Source organism: Lonchura striata, chromosome 7 (genome assembly GCF_046129695.1).
Source record: "Lonchura striata isolate bLonStr1 chromosome 7, bLonStr1.mat, whole genome shotgun sequence".
NCBI lineage: Eukaryota > Metazoa > Chordata > Aves > Passeriformes > Estrildidae > Lonchura > Lonchura striata.
The window spans coordinates 17201282-17228321 of record NC_134609.1 but is presented as its reverse complement, the minus strand read 5'-3'; the positions used below and the strand labels follow the sequence as shown (position 1 = coordinate 17228321).

At 38.2% G+C, this 27040-nt stretch overlaps 1 protein-coding gene across 1 annotated transcript; it reads left to right on the top strand.

Annotated features, from left to right (window-relative positions):
* Window positions 1–5744: 5744 nt before the first annotated feature.
* KIF11 (kinesin family member 11) lies at window positions 5745–22713 on the top strand. Its single transcript, XM_021536488.3, has 22 exons — window positions 5745–5888; window positions 8876–9008; window positions 9118–9215; window positions 9297–9375; window positions 9705–9890; window positions 9971–10095; window positions 11456–11546; window positions 11804–12046; window positions 12159–12254; window positions 12882–12970; window positions 13465–13552; window positions 14306–14494; window positions 15703–15910; window positions 16159–16331; window positions 16612–16734; window positions 17723–17881; window positions 18275–18414; window positions 19052–19331; window positions 20437–20659; window positions 20880–21034; window positions 21349–21465; window positions 22142–22713. Exons 1-22 carry the CDS (start codon window positions 5809–5811, stop codon window positions 22262–22264), a joined length of 3198 nt encoding a protein of 1065 aa, XP_021392163.2. The 5' UTR covers window positions 5745–5808; the 3' UTR covers window positions 22265–22713.
* Window positions 22714–27040: the final 4327 nt, after the last annotated feature.

The following is a 27040-nucleotide window of genomic DNA, read 5'->3' as shown; positions in this document are numbered from 1 at the left end:
GTAGGAAGACTTGGCCAGATGAGTTACCTAAGGTAACTTAAATTGCATCTTTCTGTACCCAAAGATACAATTGAAAAGGTATCAAAAGTAACTTTAAACTAGTCAGCTTTGGTTAAAATTTCTTTTAAGAAGTGACAGCACACTGTTTCATATGGTCAGAGGAATCAAGCAGGAATCTACAAAATCTGTCAGGGAATTTGGGTAGACATTCATCTGCTGGTTTCCAGAGAGGTTTGTGCTGCTATAGAGATGCTGTTACCCCTACCTGAAGCTACTCCGTTTAAAACATTTGTGCCTACATCAAGTACACCCACATTTCTGGCCTCAGTTTAGACACGGAACTGTCTCTCAAGTTAAATCATCCTGGTTGGAGCAAGGCATTTGGTAGTTTTCACCTCAATCAACTGTTTGGATTTAGAACTGTGTGGGTGCCTAATTTTAACACAGTATGTTAACTCCTGTGAAAATGTCCTCATGAGATTCTAGTTTGAGGCAGTCTGGGTTTTTTCCAGTCCCTAGTGCATGTAAAAGTGAAGACCAAGCTGGACAGAAAGAGGACAAGATAAATGGTGAGCTGTTAAATCTGAATTCCACCCTGTTGCTATTGCCGGTGCGTCAGAGAGGCTCATCCCATGGTGTCTGACAGAAGGACTGCAGGGTGAGTGCCCCTTCACAATCTGTCTCCTCCCTTTCAGGAGCAGCTGGGGGATTAAGAGGTTGTGAATTGGAGTCGTTCTGTTAAATTGAATGTACAGTAGAAATACTTCTGCCTTTAGCTTTAACACAGTTGTCACGTAGGGGTGTACGCTATAGAATTATGCAGTTTCAGGCAATTTACTCTTTTTGAGTCCTGACAGTGAGTTTGTTTGCCTAATGTAGTGTATATTTAGCTAATGCTAGCCTGATCTATATTTAGCTGCTCTAATAAATCCTGCCTTTTCCTGTAAATCTTGCCTTGTATATACAGGGACAACCCTGGAGGGGCAAGGTAGACTGTGCCAGCAAAACTCTGGTGGTCGGCTAAAACGTGAATCTAAAACAAGCATTTCTGCTTCTGTGGTCTGATGAAAGATCACACCTCCTCATGCATCTAACATAGCTAGTGCAGCAGAGGTATGCAATAGAGGTCACGCCTACTGTACTTTACACCTATTTTATCCACTGTAAGCTTATTTAGCGGCTGTTCAAAGTCACTGGTGTGTCCTAGTTTAAGGACCAGGCAGCCGTTTCCTCCCCTCCACCCATCCTGGTGTAATGGGGAGGAGAATCAAAAGTACTACTTGACGGTTTAAATAAGAACAATTTAGTAACTGAAACAAATTATAATAATAATGATGATAGTAAATAATGATAGTAATGATGATAAAAAGAAAAACATGTGATGCACAATACAATTGCTCACCCCCTGCTAACCAAGCCAGACCCTGCCCCCAGGCCCAATCAGGCCCTTCTGGATAACTGGTAATATAAATCCCCAGTTTATATTCTGGGAATGACATTTTATGGTGTGGAATATCTTTTTGGCCAGTTCAAGTCACCTGTCCTGGCTATGCTCCCTCCCAGCTTTTTTGTTTTCCTCTGCACCTCCTCACTGGCAGAGAATGAGACACAAGAAAATCTCTGATGCAGGACAAACACTACTTGGCAACAACCAAGACATGAGTGTGTTACCAACATGATTCTTATGTTGACAATCCACAACATAGCACTGTGCCAGGTACTGAGAAGAAATTAACTATCTTCCAGCCAAAACCAGGACACACCAGTGTTTATTCAAATTAGATTGTATTCTTATACTTTGACTCCTCTCTATGTCCATTTATACTAGCCAAAATCACAGTCATACACTGTTTTGGGTATCTTTTCAGTGTTTTAAATATATTTTTAATAGAACAGCAGAAGTAAAGAGGACTTTCAGAGAAATTCCTTTCTCAGTCTATCCTACAACTAAGATTTCTTCCCCATGAAGCTTTAATTGCACATAGGTAACAGTTGTTTTTGGTGTTGCCTTCTTCATCTGCCCTAGCTGAAAAATAGGTATTGCCTAAAAGACTAAATGAGCCTAAGCATGATTTAGAGTAAGTGTGGAAATTATTCAAATACTCCCATGAAAAAAACCTTATGAACTAGCAGTGTAGAGATCCCTCTTCAGGATATGTGATATAAATGTACAGTGAGGGAAAGTGATCTTCTAAGTAAAAAAATAATTTAGAATAAAACAGTATTTTATATATGGCCTGAAAGCTGAGAGATAGTAAGTGTGAAACTCTTAAGTACAATCTTGTTAGGCTTCTAATGGAAGCATGTCTTTTCCACATAGATAAAATTCTGGACTAAATTCAAATTGTAATTGTGTATAATAGATCTTTGTAGCAAACTGGCCTCGGACTGAAAAAAAAGCATAATTTACAATTGTTATTTCCACTCCAAAATAAATAGCAGTTTCATGACAAGACATATATGAAAAAATGATTGTCCATTGGCTGTTCCCAGTATAAAAATACTGAATGAATAAAATTAAATTAATAAAATTATTCAGTTAGAAGATAATGAGGCAAAAGAGACATTTCCTGTTGACTTCAGTCAGTGCTTTCAAGTCTGTGTTTCAAATTTTCCCATTCATTGTTTCTTTTCTTGTTATGTAAAGGATGCCATCCAGCTGCATGTCTTAACTGAAAATAGGTAACTGTATGAAAAATTACTAGCTTAACTCTGAGCTAATCACACAAATGCATACATTCCCCTGTGTTACTGCTAATTTTTTATTACAGTGACTATAAAAAGATATAGAAGTGCTGCCGTCTGTGTTGGACAAGTGATCTGGCACACATGCCTAAAAAAAAGGGAACTGTTTTATTCTGTGTATTTTCTTGGTTAGTTGAAACCAGTTCTAGTATTAATCCAGTTATATGCAGGTAGTTATTTTATTGCATTTTCTCTGTTCTTTTAATAATGACATAGTTATCCTTTTACCTTGACTGAGGGTAAGAATATACCAGTATACTCTCTAAGAGTAAGTCCTTGTTCTTTAATTTACTGTATGTGGACAATACAGAATTTAGAATATTACTGGCCAACTAATCAGGCTGTTCAAAGGCTAGAATTTGCTTTATGTTTATCTGAGGTGCAGGTGATTTCCCCTTTCATGTGAATATGCAATTAATCAGCAATGTTTTTACTATATCACTGATAGTATTAAATATTAAACTCTCCACATGCTCAATACAGTTGATACATTGTGTAGCATGTTGGCAATCAAATCAGGTATTACTAAGCCTTGAAGAAGTCTCACCCAACCTTATAATTTGTATTATATCTCTCCATTATTATAACCTTTCTTCATTCATAGGTAATCATGTTCCATGTAAACAAATGTACTACTTTTCAAGCCTCCATTCCTACAATTCTCCAGGTGGTCTGATACAGGCCCTAGGAAAACAGTGTTTGTTCTGTGAATATCACTGTAATTCAGTGACTTTTTGTTTGCAAGCCTTAGTTTAAAATTGTCCTTCTTGATCCATATGTGGGGTTTAATACCCTCTTCTGAAATTGCTACATTTGCTGTTGTGTATATTATCATATAATTTAGGTTTCTGTAATGTTTTTTTCTCCCTCTAGACAAAATAAAACATTCATCACAGATGAAGTACCTGTCTTCTTAAAGGTCATTCTCCCAACGACTGTTAAGACTGTGGCCTAAATATTCTTGTTTCCTTTTTCTCATATTTATTTTTATTGCTTGTGAAATGCTAGCTCCCTGTTACTCAGTTTGTGTTTATAGTGTATTAGTATCATTAGGCTCTACCTAGTCTAAGAAAATTTACAACTTATGCTAAAAACTGACGTAAAACAGACTTGCAGCCATTAAACTGTATGTTTTTTTAAGCTAACTTGACTACCAGAAATACATATTTTCCACTTACCACAGCTATAGCAAAGGTAGCTGTCGGCCAAATTTAACTTTCAGTAATCAATTTCTTACTGTTTTAATGCAGATTTGAATGACTTCTTCTGTGTCTGAGAGATTTTGTGTTTTGAGGAAAAATATGGCTTTCATACTAGAAAAGAACAAACAAGTAGAAGTTGGAAGAATTCTTGTTTTTCAGTGCTGCCTTCTTTTGTGTGATCCATATGAAGGAGTATAGAGCAAAAGGTAAATATTTAGATTACTTGCATACCTGCATTTGACTTTTCAATCTAGTAGTAGCTACTATACAACTGTCAGTAAAAGTGATTTTTGCTGTAAGCATAGATGGCATACAAAAAAGCAAATAATGAAGGTGGTCTCAATATGTTTGCTGTGGGTTATATTTATTTTCCTTCTTGGTTGTCTTTCCTTAGCTGAAGTAAAATGTATTATTGTGATTTCTAGTGTTTATTGTTTGTTCTTTGCACCTAATGTAGGATTGATTGGTTCTGACATTGTTCTAACTCTTCAGATAAATGGTAGAAGAGCATAATGGGATATTGCTTCATATCACTGTCAGGAAAATTTCTGCAAGCCTTATGGGTTAGGATTCATTCGTTATTAGTTTTAAGAACTCATGGAGAAGTATAATAATATTCAAAGCAGCTAACTTTAGGGGGAAAAGAAAGATTGAAGACACCTGCAAAATTATATAGATGGGCAATCTAAATTTCAGAAATTGTGAAGGCCCTAGAACAGGAGCAAAGTACTGTAGCACTGCAGGCCATAACAGGTAGATGACAGTCTATAGGAGCTGATACAGATGTAACAAAAAAAGCACATCAGACAAGTTGAATCTCCTCTAACATCTGCTTCTTCCCTTCTACCCAGAAGACTTCTTATCCTGTTATAGATCTCCACCTAGCAAAGCATTTAATAGTGCCTCAGAGGAAGCTCTCACAGGGAAGCCAGGATGACATAAATGGCAAAGCGGTTCATATGATATAGTTTCAAAGGATGGATGTGATGCACCCATGGTGCTTTGTGCTGAGCCTGTAACTACTTTTTATTCTTACATAGGATTTCCCCACTACTCCATAAGGCAATACCAACCTGTAAACACGTGGAAAGTTAGGTGTGGAATTCAGACTGACACAGGTGAGCTGTGCTGGAGACCTGCCTGCGCTGAAGCATGCAGAAGGCACAGAGGGAGCACGGCCAGAGGTGCGCAGCTGCAGGGTCTGCCTGGCGAGCTGCACTGGGGCACCTCCGGGGCCCTGCTGGGAACGGGAGCGCTGTGCCCCACTGCGTAAATAGAAACCGGGGCATTGTTTTAAACGGGGCAAGAAACGTTACAATCCCACAAGGCATTGGCAAGGTGTGCTTATGTGTTGGGACGTTTAAGGAAATCGTGGGCCAGCTGGAGAGCTAGGGGGCACAGAAGAACGGATGGCTAGAGGGCTTGACCCGCCTTAGGGGTTGAGAAAGGGTTATATGGCTTATATGACTGCGGAAAATTGATGGCAGGCGAGGAGTTTGGCTGCCCTCAGACCCGGGGGCGTCAGCGGCAGCCGCTGAGAAGGCCAGACAGGTCCTGCTGGCCCTGGCGGTACTGGCGGCGCAGACGAGCCGTACGGCAGGCGCGGGTGGCTGAGGTGGCGCGTTCAGCGGGACCGCGGCCCGGTGCGGCCCGGTGCTGCCCGGTGCCACCCGCCGCCTCACGCTGCCGCCGCGGCGCGCGCCAACCCCCGGGTTTGAAATCCCGTCCCGTGGTGCCCCGGGGCCGCCGCTGATTGGCCGGGCCGGGCCGTGCGCGGTTCAAAGCGGCGTTGGCGGGGGCGCGCGCGGCTGAACCGAGCCCCGGCTCCGCGGTAGCGCTTCGGTCCCGTCCCCATCCCGCCATGGCGGCTTTCGGCTCCCAGGGTGGCGGCACCAAGAAGGAGGAGAAGGGCAAGAACATCCAGGTGGTGGTGCGGTGCAGGTGAGCGCGGCGGCTTTTCTCTGGGAGAGCGTTGGGGGCCGGTCCGTGGGCAAGCGCCGGGGAGGTCCCGCGTTGGTGCCTCCGGGACTCGGGTCCCGGCGTTGTCTGCTCAGTGCCCCGGACAGCCCGCGGGGCCGGCTGGCCGAGGCAGCCGCCGTGTGGCCGGCACTGTGCAGCGGTGGCTCTGCCGGGCCGCTGTGTCCGGGTACCTGCGGATGCCTGCTCTGGGGGATCGCTGCCAGGGAGCCGCCCCCGGCACCCAGAGCGGGCTCGGCACCGCGCTGGGAGCCGCCTGTCCCGGGCGCCGCTCTGCGGTTGGGGCCGCCCCGTGCGCCTCGCGGGGAAGAGGCGCTTCCGCACAAGTAAGGCTCATGAGCGGATTTTTTATAGCTTAAAAAGGCAAAAAGCTGCAGTTTCCGAGCTTCATTTAGTGCACACCCAGTATGAAGCTGTTTTGGAAGCTCAGGAAGAGCTACGCAGTATGACATTTGAGATACACAAAAACCCAGGCTTTATTTTGCCCTTCTGTGCGCTCCTATGGGAAGTCACTAAGCTTTAACAGCTAAAATTGTTGCTACTCCCACTGTGGTATGTCTGTCACATAACTTCATTGATGCAGGCTTTCCAGGGGACAAGTAATGGGATGGGAGTCTACTACTGAAGTAAAAATGACCAGATGTCTTGATTGATGAGATTAATTTGCTTTTTGGTATGAAGTGATAAATTTCGTGTTCCATAAAATTAGGTTCTCTTTGTAATTCTGAGGTGGATTTAAAGAATTGCTTACTAATAGTAGATCTTAAATAATCTTAAAGCATTGCATGTTAAAACTGTGATATTGATAACGTATTATGTATAGTGTTTGAATCATCTATGGACGTTGGTGGTTTTTTGAGCTAGACCTGCAAATATTAGTTTACGTATTATGATTTAATGTTTTTTTGCATCATCTTCTCAAGCTTGCAACTTCTGCTTTCACAGATGCACAATATAAAAATTAAAATCAATTTAGCCTTATCTTTGCAATGCAACTATAAAGCTTCTGAAACAAATGTGAGATTGGTAAAAGTGTTGATGTGACTCAAGGCTATTGAAAGACAATAAGTTTATTGAAGCAATTGAATTTTAAATACTGTCAAGAGCAGCTGTTTTCTTTTTATCTCTCTTAATTGCTCTGGAATAGCTTTATCAAGTATTAATATATATTTTAACTACATATAATGCTTACTGTGAAAGTAGCATTAGAACTGTTCATGGTGGAGTGTTCGCTTTTGTTGTAGCAGAGACTAGTTGCTATGTCAAGAGTTAGTTTCTAACCTTGCTCTTGCCCTTTGCAGAGCTTTTTTTAATAGCTTCAGTTTATTTGAGCTAGTAAGTGTTTCTTCCACTTTTTTTTTTCTCTTCTACATCAACTCAAATTTTCCTTATCTTACAGATGTGAAGGTAGATGCAGCTGTGTTCTTTGGTGTCCTGATTTGTTCTCAAAACCTGATCGGTCTGAGCATATAACAAATCTTTTCAAGTGGCATGTTTATTGAGTTTTGGTAAAACGTCAATTTGTAAACTCAAAACGCATGTATTAGCATTGTTAATATGCATAATGTGCTTCATACCTAAGGAGATGAACCTAAGATCAAATGTCTCCATGGCACATCAGGCAGCTGCTTGTGTAGTAGTGATGGTGATGATCTGTATTCCTGCTTCAGCCCAGCTCAATTGTTCCCCTAATATCACAGCTGGGGGCTCTTGCACCTCCTGCTATGGACTGGTTCAGTGTTTCATGGTTACACAGCAAATTATGTCCATTGCTCTGTTGGTTTCAAAGTTACTAGCCTGAAGCTGTAACTTGCTCCTTTGTACAAGATTTTAGTGATCTTCTGTTGTCATCAGTCAATCTTGCACCCAGATGTCCCATGGTCTGTTTAGAATCTGACACTTCAGCCTCAGTGATGTATTGAGGGAGAAATGTTAGCCACAAGGTTCAGAAAACTTGAGCTGCCATGTGCTTGTGGTGTTCTTGTGTTTTGGTTTTTTTTCTATAACATTATAATTGAAGGAGCATCTGAAGTGTCTCTAGTGTCAAGGTATTTTAAAGAGTACAAGATTGTAGAAGTTATGTTTTCAAGCTGACCGCTCATGTCACCTATATAGATAGCATAGGCATTCAGTGCAGTAGTACTACTAAATAAAGACTAAAATAGGGTTTCTTGCTTTTTAGGGCATTTGCATGCATTTCAGGAGTAGTGGCAAACGTCCTTTTAAGGAAAATGATGTGCACCAAATTAGAATTAACTTAGTGGTGAAACAAGATGCTCACTGTAAAGTTAAAATTTATTGTTTCTTAAACCTTTTCACTCTATTAAACTTCTTACTATTACTTTTTGCTAAGCCACTTTAAATTAATGTGAATTCCCCCCCTCCCCCCAAATCTCATGTTTTTTCTGTCTTATTAAATATTCTTCAGGTGCATCAGTATTACAAAGGTTCTGGTATTGCTGCTTACTGTCCTGCAATTAGTAGGGTCTGTTGGTATTTTTCATGCTTCAGAGTGTTTTGTCATCAGCATTTGATTCACTATTGCATTAACTTGCATATGACATAATTAGTGTGGGTTATTTTTTAAGGCTCTTATTTAGACAGTTGTTTGCTATGTTTAACCTTCTGCTCCCTGCAATTGAGCATCTTCTGATGCCTGTTTACTGTGTGTGTGCATAATCTTGAAAGTGGTTATAGGCCTGTTAAAAATATGTATGTAACAAACAAAAAGCTATGGATGCCTGAGCTGTCTCGTAGTGGAAAAAAGGAGAAACAGGGTCTGCAAACTGCCAAATTGCAGGATTTTTTCTTAAACAATTATTAAACAGATTAAGTTAAAATCTTTGTTCTACTATTCTAAATCCTTAAACTGAGCAACGTTGCTGCTTGATCTATTTGTGCTCTTGCTAGCAATGATTTCAATCCTATATTTCTGACTTCTGTCCTTTTAGGCCTTTTAATGCCTCTGAGCTTAAAGTGAGCTCCTACGCTGTTGTAGACTGTGATCAAGCAAGAAAGGAAGTCAGTGTCCGCACTGGAGGAATGACAGATAAGTCATCAAGAAAGACTTACACATTTGATATGGTTAGTAACTGCTTATCCAGTTGGGGACTTCTAGAAACAAGCTAGTGCTTAGTGTGATGTTATGCATTATTGTGTGGATAAATGGGATGCCTTGTTTTTGTGTCAATAGGTTTTTGGAGCTCAGGCAAAGCAGATTGATGTATACCGGAGTGTTGTGTGTCCCATTTTGGATGAAGTTATTATGGGCTACAACTGTACAGTGTTTGCGTAAGTAAGCCAATAATTAGTATTAGGAAATTTTATTTGTATTTTAGTTTCTTGTTTATATTTTAATTTTTATTCTCACAGTTACGGCCAAACTGGTACTGGTAAGACCTTCACAATGGAAGGGGAGCGGTCACCCAATGAAGAATATACTTGGGAAGAGGTATATTATCACTTCTGAGATTTCTCTTGTCTGTACTGTAGTTCAAAGTTGGAAACTGCAGAAGGCTAAAGAAAACCAAAAGTTGATGCCTTTCAAATTCTGAAGCTGACTTTTCCTTAAATTTTTGTAGATGAACAAATAATTTCCTTCATTTATATGAAAAGGACAATTTAACATCTTTAATGTATTGTGTTCAACTCTTGGTGACATTTATATGGAAGGTCATCTTTATTGTTTATGTCCAGTCAGACTGTGTAGTTGTAACTCTGCCCCCTAGCTTCAAATCTTTTGGTACATTTGTAAATGAAACATTTCTTTTTAATTTATAGGATCCTCTAGCAGGTATCATACCCCGTACATTGCATCAAATATTTGAAAAACTTACAGAGAATGGTACTGAATTTTCAGTGAAAGTCTCACTTTTGGAAATCTATAATGAGGAGCTTTTTGATCTTCTGAATCCTACTCCTGATGTTGGAGAAAGACTGCAGATGTTTGATGATCCTCGAAACAAGGTTAGTGCTACAAATTTGTTGTCTTGAGGCGTTCAGGATTGTTGAGAGATGTATAATAAGCATGTATTAATTTCTGACAGAGGGGTGTAATTATTAAAGGCTTGGAAGAAGTAACTGTACACAACAAAAATCAAGTTTACCAAATCCTGGAAAGGGGTGCAGCCAAAAGAACAACTGCAGCTACTTACATGAATGCATATTCCAGGTAAAAATCTTCCCCATTTTAGAAACCTTATTTTGTTTTTTCTTAAACAGAATCTTACTGAAGAAGTAAGCAGCTAGTGCAAACATGACATCATGTCTGTCACAGTGCAGACTGTCACACATGGGTTAGAAAGCCAGAGTTATGATTTCTTCCTTACCACGTTCTGTGGGGTGATTGCAGTAGGCGTAGGAAGGGGTGTCATGGTGTAATCCCAGCCAGCTTCTGTAAAATTTGCAAACTAGGTTGTGGAAGCTGGGGATAAGATTCTATGGCAATAAGGGCTGCTTCATATGGTTCAGGTCATAGAATGTCATAGGGGCACCTGAGTCAGAAATAGCATTATTTGTATTACTGCTTTCACATTCTCAAGCTGCAGATGTGAAATCTGTATCACTGTGAACAAGTAGTGATCCAGTGCTGGAATAGTAAGGAATGTATCCTGTCTGTATTGTATTTTAATTTCAAGATATGCTGAGCCTGTCTGTCTACTGGTGGAAGGAAATGGGTATTTTCTACCACTGATTAGAACACAGAACTCATTTTGTCTGAGATTCCAGGGAATTTTGAGACATTATTGTGCCTGAGGTGTTTTATGTAATTTGCCATCTATGGCTTTCTATATATGTTAGCTTCCTATAGTAAAAACTTATTAAAGGAATAAACTCACCCTAAAATCATCTTTACTATCAGAGTGGTGAAATATTGGAACATGTTGCCCAGAGTAATTGTGAGTGTTCCATCCTTAGAAGTGTCCAAAGCCATGCTGGATGGGGCTTTGAGCAGCTTGGTCTAGTGGAAGATGTCCTTGCCCATGGTAGGTTTCATCTAGTGGAGCTAGATGAAACCATTCCATGATTCTGTGATCTTAAACTGTATTACTATTTTTGATTGAAAAGTTAATTGAACTTCTATATTTTTAATATTGGATTCAGCTAATTGCTTAATTTTCTTAGCTTGCATAAAGAAAGTTACGTTCCTTAATCTCACATTCTGTGAAACTGTTCATAGCGTAAGGACTGAAAAAAAAATCTGCAAGTAAGTTGTCATGTGAAGTTTGTGAGTTGAGAATACTCAAATGTAAGCAAAACCAAGGCATTTCTCTTGCTTTTCCTTGAAATAAGAGAAAATCTATAGGATTGGGTGAGTCAAATGTCAGGCAGTTGCTTCATCGCTAGTTTTAAATACATATTCATATATTCACACACAAAATTATACTTAGCAGAATAACTGTGTATTGAAAGTGTCACTTGTAGTTCACAGGCTAAATGTATTCTCTATAAAGAGCAGAGAACTTGAAGCAGTCATATAACAACTAGATATTTGGCTGTAATGGAACATCTGAAACTGGTTTCTTTTGCAGCCGTTCCCACTCTGTGTTTTCAATTACCATCCATATGAAAGAAACAACGGTGGATGGAGAAGAACTTGTTAAAATTGGAAAGCTAAACTTGGTAAGTATTTGAACTAAGTGTCATTGATAGAATTTTTGCCATGTACTAGAGTTTATTAAGAGTTTTTTTCCTGATAAGGGATAAAATTATTGTTCTCATAAAGAGATATTAAGTATTTTGTCACTCTGAAAAAGCTCAGTCCCATTTGTCACCCCAGTGTCTCCTGAAAAACTGGTAATCTCTTTCATGTGTTCTGCAAGACTTTGGGGCAAGCATTCTTCAGGGTAATTGAGACAGAAGTATAACTTGCCTTTCAGGTTGATCTTGCAGGAAGTGAAAACATTGGTCGATCTGGGGCTGTTGACAAAAGAGCTCGTGAAGCTGGAAATATCAACCAATCTCTGCTGACACTAGGAAGAGTTATTACTGCTCTAGTGGAAAGAGCCCCTCATATTCCATACAGAGAATCTAAACTCACAAGAATCCTTCAAGACTCTCTTGGAGGACGGACAAAAACATCAATAATTGCCACAATTTCGCCTGCATCTATAAATCTTGAGGTAAATTTAAAGTCTGAAAACTTATTCCTCAAATAAGTAGTATATTTTGCTAATGATACAAAAATATGAGTTAATTCCTCAGCTTGACCTAGTGTTACATCTGTTTTTACAGGAAACATTGAGTACACTGGAATATGCCCACAGAGCAAAGAATATCATGAACAAGCCTGAAGTTAATCAGAAGCTAACAAAAAAAGCTCTTATTAAGGTAACTAGACATGTATCTTAAAAATTGAAGTTACAGGTTAGGCATGACTTCTTGTTAACGTAGCCTTTGCTGTGCAGGAGTATGAGTATGGGAGAAGGTGTCACACAGAAAGCAGTGCTTTTCTGAAGTGATTTTAATTACCAAACTGATGCTTTTAAACTAGAGTTGCACTGATATAGCAATGGTCCCTGCAGATACTGGAACTGTTAATAAAACTAAAGTTGAACAGAGGGCTAATGCTATTAGCTATGACTGTGGGTATTACATTTTGCTTTTTGCACTCTCTCTAGAAAGTGCCTGAATTAAAGGGAACTTGTCAGTAAGTACAAGTGAAGAGCCAATGTAAAGTAGTTCTGCCCCTAAGGAAGCTGTGATTCCCATTGTAAGCTGCTAAATGCAACCAAGTATGACCTTCAAATGGAAGGTTTCAATGATTTACATATAGCCAATATATTATCCAGTGATATGAATTTAAATGGTGCTATACTGAACTTGGAACAGAGGTGAAGTGCTTTGCTCTTGTCCTTATGCAAGACTTCTGTAGAGCACTACCATTGTGAAGTACCTGTTAAACTGAATATCAAAACCAAAATAAAAATGTTCATGTTTACATGTTTCTTTATGCAGGAATACACTGAAGAGATTGAGCGTCTGAAGCGAGACCTTGCTGCTGCTCGAGAAAAAAATGGAATCTATATTTCTGTTGAAAACTATGAGTATGTCTGCAAAATTTCTCTAAAATAATTACCAACAAATCTCAGATACTGGTACCTATCCTTGTACAGAAATACTTTCAGATGTATTTTTAATCCAGGTAGTTGAGGATATTTAGGAAAACTTAAATGTTTGGTCAACTTGTTCTTTCAAAATTAATGATTATACAGATAAAAATCTAATAGGCTTGCACTGAGGAATTTATGTATGTGGAACTTACTGTAAGCATTAGCCAGCATACAGATTTACACCTGCAGCCTTTTTTTTTTCTGGTGGAAGCTAATATGGGAAAGTAAACTTGATGTCCTTAACTTCACTTTTAAAAGGGCTAGTTTGCACAGAAAGCTTACAATGGAAAATTGTCTTTAAGCTTCTCTGCCTTAAGTGAAAATTACTTGCTATTCATATAGCATTTTCTGAAATTACTGAAAATGTAGAGTAAATCTTGAAACTACCTCTTGACTAATTTATTTGTTTGTTTTAATCCTTGCTTGAGAGCCCTTAATGGAAAGCTGACTGTTCAGGAAGAACAAATTACAGAGTATATTGACAAAATCAGCGTCATGGAAGAAGAAATGAAAAAGGTAAGTGATGCTTCTCAACTGTGGCTTAAATCTGACAAAAAATTGAAGACATTTTTCCTGTCAAAAGGAGGAAGAAGAACAGTTAGAAGATTGTTGTTGTTGGTCTTAAAGTTCCACAATTAGTCAAGCATGGAAGCTTCCTAGTCCTTGAAGTTAGGAATTTAAAATAATGTATATGAAATTGCAGGTTGCAGTACTTACTTTTAAAGGGTTTTCATATCTACTACCGTAATTTTCTTTGCTGAATTTTCAGCAAAAAATCTGCTTGTAAAATATCATCTCAGTTGACATGAATCTATTTGCTTAGGAAGAAAGAATGAGCGTTGAGAGGTCATGAGCTTCCTTTTTTCAAATTACACATTGGAGCGCCTGCTTTAAGAGAAATGTAGATATTAATTTGATGGTATATGTAACTCCTCTATGTAATCAGCTTTACTGGCTCTTCTCAGTCTGTTTTTGTGTGTTCAGTGGGATTCTTTTCCTTGTGCTGTAATGGCAGTTTCCTCTTACATTTTGAGAGAGGAAGCAAGTGATTATTACAGTGAGAATGGTGTTGGCTTGGTATTTTCAGTGATTACAAAGACTCTACAAAGCTGTAGTTTAGGTTTAAAACCTGAGTCCTACAGCTGAAATTACATTGCTAGATGACAATTTGCCTCCTGTCTCTGTCACGTAATTTGAAAGATGCAAAATGATACTGTCAGATTTTATAAAAAGTGGTGTTGCCTTTTTGATTATTGTCTTCCTGTTTAGGTCACTGAACTATTCAGAGTCAGTAAAAATGAACTTGAACAGTGTAAAACAGATTTGCAGATAAAGGAGAAAGAACTGGAAGAAACACAAAAAGATCTGCAAGAAACCAAGGTTCAGCTGGCTGAAGAGGAATATGTGGTTTCAGTTTTGGAAAATACTGAACAAAAGCTTCATGGCACTGCTAGCAAGGTGGTCACACTTCTTATACCTACTGTAAACCAGCTTCCTATTTTTGGGAGTTTCATGGGCTATTGAAGAAACCAATTGTTGCTAAAGCATGATGTAAGACAAGACCTGAATTGAATATGGAAAACGAGGGACTTGCAGGACTGTCTCTGTGGTAGTATTGACAGTTGACTGCTAAACACTCTGGTTCATCTGGAACAAACTTTGCCTCAGGCCAGTTTGTCATGGCAATTCTAGTGCTTTGTAATATCTATTATTTTGAGGTTTTTTGCAGAATAAGTAGCTTTCTTTCAAAATCTTATGACTGGTCCTGCAAAACAGTAAGTTATACATACCTGAAGGACTTGGTCTAGTGGAACATGTCCCTGGTCTAGTGGAATATGTCCCTGCCCATGGTAGGAGGCTTAGAACTAAATGATCTTTAATGTCCCTACCAACCCAAACCATTCTATGAGCTGGGGTAGGAAAATAGCAAAAAGATTTTAATAATGTTGTCCTGTCACCTCTGTGTTTTGATGGCTTTGATGTGTTTGATGGTTAGTTGTAATTATCAAAACAGACTTGAGGGAGGGAGAGTGTGTGTCCTGCTACTTAAACTGCAAAGTGATGAAAATTGTACCTTGAGGCACCATGACAATTTCTTGCTGTTTGTATTCCTGTAAGATAAGGAGGGAATGTCTGGTTTTCACATGTGGGTTGTGGAGCATTTGAGACAAATAGGTACAGAAATTACTTATGCTCAGTGCAAACCAGGACTCCACTACTTGTATAAGTTCTAAATTATTTATCACAGGACTAGTGATAAAAATAAAAAATAATTCTAATAATAAAAACCTCTTGCTTTAGTAGTATATTAAAGAATATATTTACTGTCAGATTGTTCAGAAAACAGTTGAAGTGCTCAGGTATTTTTCAGTTACTGTTCTAGGATAAATGATACCTTTATTCCTTAAATACTGAGGAAGTCATTTATTAATGGTTTGATTTTAAAGCAGAACAAATGGTCTCTAGTAAGTAACTTTTTCCCATATTCTAAAAGCATAAATAAAGTAACACTAGGGTCCAGAACAGTTGTGCTTTGATGTAAAGGGAAATGCCTGTCTTCCTTGAGAGATAACGTCTTTAACTCAGAGCTGTTGTTGCTTTTCTTTATATAATATGTGCTGGATTTCTTGTTTAAAGACTTACTGAAATAACTTCAATAATTATAGTTACTAAGTACAGTTGAAGAAAGTACAAGAGATGTGTATGGGCTCCATGCGAAACTGGACCGTAAGAAGGCTGTTGATCAGCACAATGCTGTTGTCCAAAATACGTTTGCAGGACAAATGAATGCTTCATTCAGCAAAATACAAGATTCAATTACTGAAAACAGTTTGAAGCAGCAACAGATGTTGACATATTACACAAATTTTATTGGTAAGTAGAATACTTGTATTAATAGTTAACCTGTAGTAATCTCAAAGACCACATCCTAAAATGTATCTATTTTAGGAAATATGTGGTTTTATTTAAGTGAAGTAATGATTACAGTTGCACCAGTAAAAATGTGTCTGGGATGATCCACAGCCTTCCTGTAAGGGGCAATAATGTGATGAGTAATAAAAAGAGCTCCTATCTTCCAGGGGAATTTTTAAAAAGTCTGTAACTCTGTATTTCTTTTGTAGGTGACCTCCTGTCTACCAGTTCTTCTACGGCAGATATTCTTGCATCAGTTGTATCAGCATCTTTTGCCTCTCTTAAAGAATTGGTGTCTACTGAAATTTTTCACATGTCTGAAAAAGTAACACAGCATGAGAATCTATCACTTGATTGTAAAGCGGAGCTGCTGAGACTAATTGTTAGTACATTTGCATACTCCTACTTAAATATTTGAAACTGCTTTTGATCAAAAGGGGTTCTGTAAATGTATAGCATTTTTTTATGATCTTTACCTGTATCTGCTTCACCACATGACCATGATTGTCCCTCCCATGTCACCCCTGCAAGCTGTAATGTACTAAATAGCATATACTACCATAATAGAGCATATGGATATGTACGTAGTAACTTCTTACAAATGTAGGAATGAAATGAAGGAACAGCCATGTTCTGGTTTAAATGTTTTTTTCTCTTCCTAGGAGGAGCATGAAACTGGGTTGGGAAGAGCAGTAAATAGCTTGGCACCAGTGGTAGAATTTGTCTTGGGGTTAAACTGTCAGTTCCAGAGTAACATGAAGAAATATTCTGCTGTGGCTGACCAGGTAATGCACATAACCTGCCTCTTTACCTTCTGCTCTTCTATTTTTATTTTAATTTACAGATAATATGCTCTTTGTTTTTCTGCAGTATGTCAGAGTGCTTCCACCTCTTGTCTGGCCTTTTCCCCTTTATCTTGTCCCGTGAGTTCTGTCTTTTAACTTTCTTTCAGACTTTTCTGCTCCGAGTGTGGTAAATTTGCTTGTTCTCTATATTGGCACAACTGCTTGCCTAAGTGCCACAGTAGAATGGTAAAACATGGATGCTTAAATCTTTATGTAACAAATATTTGATGATACATTTAATATACTCTCCCCTTGTATTTTAGAAGGCTGAAAAAAAAAAGTCAACTTAGGCAAGTCTTACCACTTCAAAAACTTTCTGCCTTCATACCAATTTTTTTCCATAGTCCCTTTGATTCCTGGGGAATGTGATGCTTTATCTTGTTAAGAACCATAAGGGAAAATACTGCTGCACTTACTGAAGTCCTTTGCTTCAAGCTAGAGTTCTAGTCTATCTCATGATACTTGTGTAGAACTGTGGCCTTTTTTTTCCCCTTTTTTGTCAAAAACAAGTATTGGTTTCTAGTGACCTGTTTCTTTTACCGAAACATTTTCCCCTTCTGTCAATTATAGCTCATGAGAAATCGACTCCCCTTGTCTGGAAGCTTTGTGTTGGTTTTCAGACTTAGACAACAGGATAGTCCATGGCTTATGACCTCTTGCTGTTCCTTGTTTACTTTTCTGTTTTGTTTACCTTGAATGTCAAATTTTGTGTTTGGAATAGCCCCCACACTAAGTTCCAGTCTCAAACTTTAGATTGTTCCAAATGTGACTTTCTGTATTTCATGCACAATACTTTATTAATGCCTTTTGACAATTTCCTTTTGAAAATTGGGGTAGGGTTGTTTCTATGTCAGTTACGCCATGGAAAAATATCAGTTTCTTAAGATACAAAAATATAACTAAGTAAAACTTTTTTTTTTTTTTAAAGATGGAGAGCCATAAAATGGAAATGGATACCTTCTTTGAAGATCTTTTTCTCACTCTGAAAACAATACAGGAACAAACAGCCAGTGGCTTTGCTCAGCTCCAGCATAATTGTGACAGTTTAAAAGAAGAAGTGGAAATGATGAGGTTGGCACATAGAAAGGTATCCTTAGAATAAGAAAACATCCTAATGCCTAGTGTGATTGCTTGCTTTGATTTAAACTCTTATGTGGTAGTAAACCATTGTACTTGCTTCAGAAAAAATGTTAGGAGGACTTGATCCTAATTCTATGCAGCTTTTGTTAGGCAGCTTTAAGTAGTTTATGTAGGAATGTGGCACAACCCCCTTTCCCCTTGCTGTATATCCAGTACACTTGCATTTACGTATGTCTTCAAAAGCAAAGTGTTTGTATCTTCACGACACAAAGATTGTACCTTCTGCTTTAGAATTCCATAACTCTGTGTTTTATGCATTTTTAATTCAGGCATTCAGGTACCCTTTAAGACTCTTAAAAGTGCAGAATAACAGTGAAACTTCTGGTAATTTTCTTGATAGAGTGCAACCAAATTGATGTCTTCACTGCAAAGCCAGCTTGACCTTTTTGCTCAGGAGACTCAGAAAAGCTTAACTGATGTACTCACCAGAAATGGAAGCCTGAAGACCACCATCACTGCTGTGCAAGAAGATGTTCACCTGTAAGGAGCAGTTTCTTTTTGCTGTACACTTACACAAGATAAATTATACATTAAGAGAACTTCAAAATTGGATGCTCTCCATATTTATGTGCTTATAAAGCCTGCTGGGTATGGCCTGTATGTTAGAGCTGGGTTCTGCCAAAGAATGTAGATCATAGTTGGCCTTTCCCCAGAGTAAACAGTAGTTCTCAAAGGCTTGCCCTTGAACTTGTTTTCTGAGCACGTTGTGATAAGAAAGTATCATTTTGGGAGCAATATGCTAAGGAGTGTTCCTCAGTGTCTGGACTTCAGTACATATTATAAAGGTTTAGCTTGAAGCATAATAATGTATCTGTTGCAATATGTTTCATTCAATTGCAGACAAGAACTAAGGTCTTGCTGAAGTTGGTTTCAGTTTGTGGTTAGGGTCTTTGTTCTCTTTTGGGTTTTCTTGATTGGTGGGGGGTTTTTTTGGTTTTTTTTAGCAAACCTACTGCTGCAAGTGCTGCGAATTTACTAAGCACATCAACAATATTATAATTAACTGCTTTGATAGAACTGTGCTATTTCACTGGCTCTGGTTTCATATTTCTAAAAGTATACTGTGTTAAAAGCTACCTTTCAAAACTTCTAAACTCTTACAAATATGTTGTTGCAGGAAAACTACAGACTTAGTCAGCAGTACAAATTCCAATCACAGCAAATTTACTGCATCTCTGGATAATTTCTCTCAAGAGCTCAGGAGCATAAATGCTGAAAACAAGACAATGCTAGAAGAATCCAATGACCACTGTCAACATCTTCTCAGCAATCTCAAAAATCTGTCTCAGCATACTAGTACATGGGGTGAATTTACAACTGCTCAGATGGTCAACTTTACTAATCAGCAACTGTTGTCATTCAGGGATGAGAAACAGCAATTTCAGTATTTACAAAAGGTACTTACAGTCATTTGTAGTCTAATGCAACATCCTAAGACAAATTTTACGAAATTTGTAGAGGGGAGAAAAAAGTTCTAGTCAAAACAAAACTGATTTTTTTTGATAGCAGACTCATGTTACTGAGCTTAAGAAGATGTAATTAGAGGAAATCAGAAGCCTAAATTAAGAGGAAGACTTTAAACTTCAAGTGCCCATAACCTTAAAAAGTGGTGTCGTGGCTAATACCATACAGCAAACTCGTATGTGTAATGTGAGTGTCTTTATCATCTTAGTGGTGTTTAATTCTAAAGCTTTATCTACAGTACTGTCTTTAGGACATGCACAGTGATCAAATGCAGGCTATTTTCTGGAGGATGAAAATGACTTTATTGGTCAGATTGAATCAATATGGAAGAATGTATTCCTTTTAAGTGTATACAAAGTCTGGCCTGATATCTAAGAGTTTCTCTCATGATTTGGGTTTTTTTTTAATTTCCATCACAAATTTCACATTCACCCTAGTTTTGGTGTTGTAATAGGCAATAAAATAGGCAAATCCAATATTCTGTGAACTTTCAAAAGGAAAAAATTCATCTAGAAACTTCCTTCACACAGAATATTCTAAGTTGGAAGGGATCTCCAAGGATCAAGTCCAGCTAAAATAATTTATAGTCTCAAGACCTCTTTATCTGTTGTACCTGCTAAGCACTGCAGGAGCTTCATTTCAACGGAAATAGCTGAAAAAACAATTTCCTTTTCCCTATAAATGCATAAAGGTTCTAGTGCTTGTAGGATTTTCATTTTTAGGTGAATATTCTAATTCTGTGCAGGGTTTGTGCATAGAAGCATGAGGAGTCTGGTCTGAGCTAGATGGCATAATCTTTATTCTTGTGACTAGCTTTCTAAAGTGATCATACTTTCTAAGAAACTGACTCTCTTCTGAAGATAGCTCTCAAAATGAGAGTGTAAAACTGGCACTGAAACTTCTCAATTTGAGGTCTCAGTTGTTTCGTTTCAGGTCATGTTGTTAATCATGCACCACATATTAGAAAAGAGGCCATAGTCTTAGCTTTCCTGTTAACTTGGCGTTTTTAGTTGGGTTGTTTTTTTGTTTCATTTTCAGAAAAATGAAGAAAACTGTGATAAAGCAATAGCTGAAGTTTCTGACCACATTGGCAGACAAAAGGCTGCTGAGGGGAAAGTGCTAAATGGTCTTCTGGGTCAGATAAAGGTGGATCAGGAGATACTTGTGGAGCAGAAGCTGTCACTTCAGGAAGAAGTACAGCATGGATTAACTCAGGTTAATGGTTTCCTGCAAGAGGATCTCAAAGTGGATGTTCCAACAGGTATTTAATCATGGGGCAGAATGGTCTTACAAAAAACAGCTTGAGTTCCAGAATTCATAAGTGAAGGTTAATGGGGGCATAACGTGACAGCCTTACACCTTTTTTGACATGTATCCAAAGAATGGTGTGTGAACAAAGCATGATTTCTGTAAAGAGTTGATGTAAAATTAAGCATCTGAAATTAAAGCAAGCACTGAAAAGTGTATCATCTTCATTCAAGGGACAACTCCACAGAGAAAAGACTACTTCTATCCTGTCACACTTGTGAGAACAGAGCCCCGGGAACTACTTCTGGAGCAATTAAGGCAAAAGCAGCTAAATCTTGATGCTATGCTAAGCAGTGTGGTAAGGGAGATGGAGGATAATGCAGGTCAGGTATGTTTGTAAATGGCAAATGAGGCCCTTGAATGAATATTTCGCATCTTTGAGATTTTTCCCTGTTGGAGAGTTGACTGTACCCCCAGGGCTGTTGTAGCTTTTGTGTTTTACAGTGTATTTGTATTCAAGTGTGCTGAGCTTTTGAAAAAAGCAATCTCTTGAAAAATAAGCAATGATACTAATAATTTTGATTTCATTCTTGTTTTTCAAAAATAGAAGTTCTGTGTCTTTTATAAATCAGATCATGCTTAATACATTCATTGAGGAAATTCAGACATTAAATATATCTTTCTGGAAAACTTCTGTTTTAGGATGTGCTGGAAGAGGAAGGAGAGTTGCGAGAACCCAGTGAAAGCCTTGCTTGTGACAAATACTTAATGGATACAAATGTATATTGCCACACAAATGGTGGCATTCCTTTTTTCCAGGTAACTTCCCCAGATAAGCAAAACAGCTTTGTATTTTATAAGAAATGTTATTGTTCCATAACAGTGCTGTTGTTTCAAGTCACTTCTTACATTTTAGGGTAGTCGCACAACTTGTTCAAATCCTGTAGATAATGCTTTGTTAACCTTGTGCTAAAGTAACAGCAGATTCTGATAGCAGTTAATAGTGGATAAAATAATGCTGATTTCTGACAATCTGGGCAGACAGTTGAAAACTCCTCAGCAAATAATCCCCCATAAAGAAAATTGTCACAATTTGTTAGACATGTTTTAATGGAAGAGTTGAAAGTACATGGAATATTTTCTTAGAGGCCTGGCAGAAATATTTGCATTCTTAAGTCTTCATGGGGTTGGCTTTTTTTATGTACTTGATTCTGACCCTTTTGCTCTACCAATATATCAGTGTAAACTTCTTGATATGCTCTCCCCAGCAGAATAATATATTCTTTTGTTGTGGACCCTTTAAAAATAGCTGCTGAGCATCTATGTGTCTACAATCAATCTCTTGAGTAAATGCAATATATTAGGAACATTTTTCAGGAGTTACATCAATTTTTTTTTCTCAGAACACTGAGAAATGTACTGCATTGCACATGAGCCAGAAGTCTTTTGATTTCTTTGTATTCTCTTAACATTGGGTATTTTCTTTAAATCCCAGCACAAAAGAAGTCTCAAAAAGGGTAAAGAGAACAAATCTGCAGCTCCAGTGGAGAACAAAATGGAGGATATGACAGAAGAGTTTCTTCAGAAGTCTAAGCATCCTTTAAGATTGCTGAACTAAGATATATGCTCTGCTGATCCCTGTTTTCAGATATTTCTATCTTGCTGTCTTACTGAGCCACAACTTTTTTTGGTATTCTCAATGTCTCTATGTAGTGATATAGTGATGCAAAATTGAATCAAAATATTGCTTACTCAATCTCATGCCTTGGTTCCATTTTTATATGTTGCAGCTTGTGAAGTTTTAAGGAAAAAAACCCTGCTGGGGTTGGTGCTGTTAAAAATATATATATGTGGTCAAATAAGAAATTTTCTGTTTCTCAGTAGATTTTAAAATACCAGAAAGGGATGTGGAAATATGCTTTGTCAGCATTATGAGTTACCATTTTATGTATTCATTAGCTGTAAATAAGTGTTCTGGTTTTATACCTGCTCTTTATTCCTGTTTCTGTTTTTGGTGTGATACTTCAAATAAATTAATACATGGAAAACAAATGTACAAGCACCTCACTCAGAGTAAAAACTTACCTCATTTTCTTATGGTGTGAGGTCTAATTTAGCTAAAACATGAGCTATGTCATCAGTCTTGTGTTGTCAGAAGAGGATAGTTCTCTCCTTCTCTCCCTTGTTTCATAAAAGACAATAGCTTTATTTCAGTGTCTCTTCATTTTGTGTTTGAACCCCACTGTTCTTCCTTTTAACTTGCAGATACAAATTCTGGCACCTAAAACTTAATGGGCTTAATTCTCCAGTCTCTAGGTTCCATTTTCTTGCACTATATGTGCCTGTTAACTCTGACTCAATATTAGCATAATCTTCCACAATGGTTCAAGAAATCCTTTATTAACTAAAAATCAGCCCTAAAGGTTGACCCCACAGCTGTATTGAATAGCCTAAGCCAAGTGGGAGAGGCTTGCACGAGCCTTTTGCCCTACTACGTTTTCCCTGTGGAGTTGACAGGATTAGTATGAACAACCAAACTCGAATAGCCAGTAACCAGCAGGCTTGCATCCACAAAATCATGGCATATTTTGTGTTCCCTGTCTTTATCCTCTTTGAAACTCTCTGCCTTGACTGTTTGGTTCCTGCTGCATGGGGACAGCCTGCTTTCCTCAACAGCTGTATGAATTTCAGGGGCTGCTTCACGCTTTCTCTAAAGTAGCCCTCACAGTCATGTTGTCCTTTGTTTGCAATGCTGGTGTTGTTCTGTTGGCCCAGGTATCTGGAGGCCACACTAAAGCTAAATAGGGTGAAAAATCCAGTTTAGAACATGTCCTGGCCTCCCTGTCCGTGCCTCCTCTCCCACTAGGTGGCCCTAACACTAAAGGTTGGTCTGAGCTTAGGTACTGGCTGCTAAACAGGACTTGGACATAGGGGTTTTGCCAAGCTTTTCCTCGAGCATCTGTCAAAAAAAGTTTCAAAATCTAATATTTAATTTATGCTTCCATATGGAGAATTCTATACTCAAGCTTCAGTAGGGGGTTGCTTTACGAGGAGCTACATTTGTGTAGAAGATGATCTAGTGCATGTCTGCATTACTGCAGAGCTGCTAGACCCTCCTGGTAACCACATCCTTGTCCTGGCCTGCTCTCTGTTCCCCACCACATGGGCATTGCCCAAAGCAGAAAGCAGCACTAATTTGTTTTGGGGTGTTGTATGATATACGCCAAGGAGAAAAGAAGGGAAAGAAAAACAAAGCAACAGTTGTTTCTTGTGCACTCCCTGTAATCACATATCTAACCCAGAGGGAAGAAATGACACTGTCCAGACTACCTTATTGGTGTTTTGATTTTATCCTTTGTACAAGAAGGGTACAAAGCCATTTCTATAGAATAATTGGTAAGATCACACCCACACTGACCCAAGCCAGCTGAGCATGAGGGAGAGTTGTAGTGATTTGGGCTGTAGTGTATGGCCATATTCTAATTAATGAGTACTGTTTGGATTCTGGATTCACGGTTAAGTAAGACAGCTCTTGATTTAACAGCAAACTTAGATACAATGTGGGGAAGTGAAATAAAAAATCAGTTTAAATGCATGTGAAGGGTGAAATGCAGACAGCTGTAATAGGACCACAAGAAGCACAGACAATTGAGTGTCACCCCAGCTTCCTCTTCAAGTGAAAAATGAGCAGCCAGGAGGAAAGCGAAGAAAGGAAACTTCCTGCTTCCTCCTGGAAATCAGGGAGCTGCAGCATTTGCTGCATCAGACTTGTTGAGTGATGCAATGTTTATTTGAAGAGAGAAAAGAAAGACTAAGGTGATTGCTATTGATGACTGCCTTTATTTTAAGTATCAAGCAATTGCATGGGGCTAGAGAGGAGTGAGGAGAAGGCACAGAGTTGCTAGACTACTTTTCTATTTTCTGTTAGGTGTCAGTATTCCAATTAGCTGTTAAAAGGGTAGAAGAAACAAGAGGAAGCATTTAACTCTTTAGAGTGACAAAAGAAAAAAAATTAATCCAAGAGGAACTGGAAAAATAAAGTTAATGTTCCTTTTTCATCAAAAAGAGATTTAAGGGAGAAAAAGAACGTTCTAATGTTTGAGAGCATTAAAAACAGGAAAATAAGTATATTCGCTAACTATGTATTTTTAAATTTATGGATTTTAAACAAGTGTTTACAACCATTTGACTATTTTTTTTTGTTGTTGTTCCCTGTTGCAAACTAATTTTTATGGTAGAGGGCAATGCTCTATAAACTGCATGCCCACCCATGCGGTTACTTTATAAAGTGAAACACCAATAAATCATGCTTTGCTTTGCATGCATAGGCTTTAAGTGACAGGTTCTATAGGTGAGATGCAGACCACCTAGCAAAGCAGACTGTCCTTGGAGGGTGAGCACAAGCTCAATCCAAGCAGCATTGCTGTGCTCAGTCTTGAAATTGTTAAAAGTGGGAACACAGCAAATGCAGTGAAGTGAATGTTTCCCCTTCTATGTTTCTGTTATATTTCTATATTTCTAATATACTCTTTGGCTCCCTAGAAAAGGGGGATAGCTACCAATAAGAGGGCATGGTTAGAGAGCAACACAAGTGCTCTTCAGACATAAAAAGGTGCAAATGCTTGGTGTAGCAGTCTCTCATCAAGGAAGAGATTAGAAATAAGCTGCCTCTTTTATATTAGGCCTGAAAATTGTACATTTTTTCCAGCTTTCTACAGCTTTATGAGATGATTGTCAGGTTCCAGGTGGCACAAATTTAAATTTTGTAAAATAATGGAAGTTAACTGGATTGCTTTCTTTTTTTACAAAATATTAAACCTATATAAACATTCCTTTGATTTCCTTTGTTATACTTTAAATGCTTTTGTCACTCTTAGTCTGTTTATAACCTAATCATAGTACTTCAGAGAGTGAAGCACAATGACCAAACTTTGAACTTGATACGTGCATTTCCTTTATTAAAAATGATCAAATAAAGGAATGAAATAAACAGAAATATCACATAAAAGTACACTCGATTTTTGCAGAGCTTCTCAGTTCTTGTCAACATATATATAACATTTTATTTCAAGAATGTCCAGAGCACTAAAGCTACTTTATGTGATAAAGAATTTTCTTTTTATTGCCAGAGGTTAAAGATTTTTTTTTCCCTTGTTAACATGGAAGTTTTATGAAGAAAAGTATAACAACTAACAGGAACGAATATATGCTTTTTTAGCATTTTTAAAACAGATTAAATACAGGGTAAGATACTTCCTTCTCTCCCTCTGTTCAAGTAATAATAATGACTGGTGCTTCTCCAAGGACTGATTTCCCACTGTACAAGTCCAGTCTTGCTAATTCTGCTGCAATCACTTGACTTACAGTAAAGTAGTAAGATGAAGGATCAGAATCTCTGTTTTCCAAAGTACACACCAAGAGTGAAAATGATGCCTAAAATCCCACAAAACTATCATGGCCCAGTTAGGTCTCTGGCCAAAAGATTCCATGGTATTTGGAAGGCTTTTTCTAGGCAAGGAGGAAGTAGTTTTCATGCCTAGTTCTGTATGCTCTTTTACAGGTGCTTCAAGCATATCTACTACTTTGTAAAATGAGTTTGTGACCTTTCAGAATTGGTGTGAAGTTATTTTGCTCTTAAAAACTAGACCCAAATTCAACTGAAGCTTAGCACTGCCTGCAGTGGCCACTGTATCCCACCAGTCCTTAGGCAAAGTATCCCAGGGAGGGCAGAGATATCCTCTGGCTTATGGTACATAACTTCATGCTGAATCTGAGCACCACTACTCCCACTTTGGAAAGAAATATTTGTGAACATGTTTCTAAGGGAGTAAATTCCAAACAGAGCACTTTTTGGCTGTTGGGGAGTTTTTGAGTTTGGTGGTTGGGGTTTTTTTGGTGTGTTTTTTTTGCTGGTTGGTTGGTTTTGGGGGAGGTGGATTGTTTTGTTGGTGGTTTGGGGGTATTTTTGGTGACATGAAGAGCTTAAGTAATCTCTGTCATATGTAAAGATCATTTCGGGAAATTGGCTTTTCACATTTCAATTAGCTTCCTCTAACGCTCCAGCTAAAGCCTAAGCCACATTATCATTAGGTTCAGAAGGTAAAGGAAACAAAAAAGTGAATCACTTATCATTTGCTATAGCCACCATCTTCTCTGACTTAATTAAAATATGACATTAATTTGGAAACCATTCAGCTACAGATATATATTTAAATGGTTATAATACAATAATGATAGGTGCCAAAATTTTGTTCATTCACTCTTAACAGTTTATTTTAGGAAACGCAGGCCAGCAGGATGAACCTTTAATATACAAATTATTGCAAGGAAGAAAATTTTATGATGTCTGTTAGTTAATACAGAAGCCAATCTTATTAATCATGGATTTACAGAG